At 58.3% G+C, this 1,581-nt stretch overlaps 1 protein-coding gene across 2 annotated transcripts in view; it reads right to left on the reverse strand.

Annotated features, from left to right (window-relative positions):
• Positions 1 to 326, reverse strand: part of FAM169A (family with sequence similarity 169 member A) — a 39,587-nt gene extending 39,261 nt beyond the window's left edge. Inside the window, exon 1 of one of the 2 annotated variants that reach the window (XM_039729994.1) lies at positions 227 to 326. In XM_039729994.1, coding sequence (XP_039585928.1) covers positions 227 to 268 — 42 coding nt within the window. In that variant the 5' untranslated portion in view covers positions 269 to 326. Of the gene's footprint in view, positions 1 to 120 lie in introns of both variants that reach the window. The other variant, XM_039729995.1, reaches the window with a different exon arrangement.
• Between the last annotated feature and the right edge of the window lie 1,255 nt (positions 327 to 1,581).

Below are 1,581 nucleotides of genomic sequence, written 5' to 3' on the forward strand. Positions count from 1 at the left end.
GGGCTGCGCGCCCCGGGCGGCCGCCGAGCGCTCCCCCCGTCCTGCCCGGCCGGGCCCGGCTACGCTGCGGAGATGCGGGACGCCTGGGCAGGTTACCCGCGACACCCCGCCGCGCCTCACCTCAGCCGGCCGGGCAGCCTGCCCCGGCGGCGCGGCGATAAACGGAGAAGAAGGAGGCGGAGGCTGCCGGGCTCCCTAACAGCGTTCACGGCACACCCCCACTCACCTCCGGCTTCGCCCGGTCCTGCTGCCCGGCGCCTGATATCATCTCTCCCGGCGGCCTCCCCGCCCCTCGCCGCTGACGCACTCCCGCTGATACGCCTCGAGCCGCCGCCGCTCGCCCCGCCATGACGGCGGCGGGACCCCGCACCGCCCCCGGCTGTGGCACCGCGCCGCGGCCGCAGCCCGGTACCTGTGCGAGGCCAGCCCCACGGGCAGGCGTGCCACCCACACCATCGCTCTCCACCGCTGGGCTGCTGGCACCTCTCCTGTGGCCCCGGCATACAGAGGGAGCCCGGAGCTGCCTCAGATGTCTGTGGTACTCGCAAGGAGGAAGGAACAAGGCCGCGCATCGTCTCCTAGTGCTGGGTAGCTCACCACAAAGCTAGGGTGAAATATCCCCTTTGCAAAAAAGGTTACCTCACGGACCTGGGCAGTAAGGATTGCTTTCCCATTTCCAACAACTCACCATGGACCAGCCCGAGGCGTCACCACTCCTCCTGTTACAAGTTAGGGAGCTGATTGAACTCATTTACTGGCAGAAGCCTGTTTTCCAAACAGAAACATTAATCCCTGTTCCCCACCACTGACCACTGCCGGCCACAGCACCTGAGTATCCACCCCCAAGAAGGTCTGTATGCCAGGAAGCTGAAGCACGCCAAAATCAAATGAAGGAGTTTGTGAGAGGACTTGGTCTTGACTCTGGCTGTAAAATACACCCTTGTTTTATGGCTATGATGCTTTGTTCTGAGAGTGGGAAGCAGTAGGTGCACATTTGTGATGACATTCATGGAACTAAGGAGGCTGGGTGCAAACTGGGGTCACTGCCCAGTGGCAGCAGTCATTTCAAGGGCTTCACAGTGTTATTTGCCAAGGACAGCTTGTAACACCAGGGACCAGAGGAGCATCTATTCGGTGTATTTATAATGATTATATGTGATATATTGGGTTGGTGTTGCCAGGTTTTGGTCATGGGGAGGCTGCAGGAGTGAGCTCTCTGAGAAGCTGCCAGGAACTTCCCCTGTGTCTGACAGAGCCAGATGACTCCAAGTTGGACTTGCCACTGGCCAATGTCGTGCACATCAGTGATTACAGTAGCACCTCTGGGGTCATTTATTTGAGAAGGGAGAAAACACCCTGCACACCTCCAGCCCAAGACAGGAGTGAAAACATGGGAGAGAAGAAGACTAAAGCTATTAGACAGCATCCAAAGGAGGGCAACTAAGATGCTGAAGGGCCTTTAGGGGAAGCATTATAAGTAACACCTGACATCACTTGGTCTGTTCATCCTGGAGAAGAAGAGACTGAAGTGAGACCTCATTGCAGTTATCAACTATCTCGTGAAGGCAAGAGGAGGGGCAG

Source organism: Passer montanus, unplaced genomic scaffold, assembly GCF_014805655.1.
Source record: "Passer montanus isolate IOZ18808 unplaced genomic scaffold, ASM1480565v1 scaffold7, whole genome shotgun sequence".
NCBI classification, from domain to species: Eukaryota; Metazoa; Chordata; class Aves; order Passeriformes; family Passeridae; genus Passer; species Passer montanus.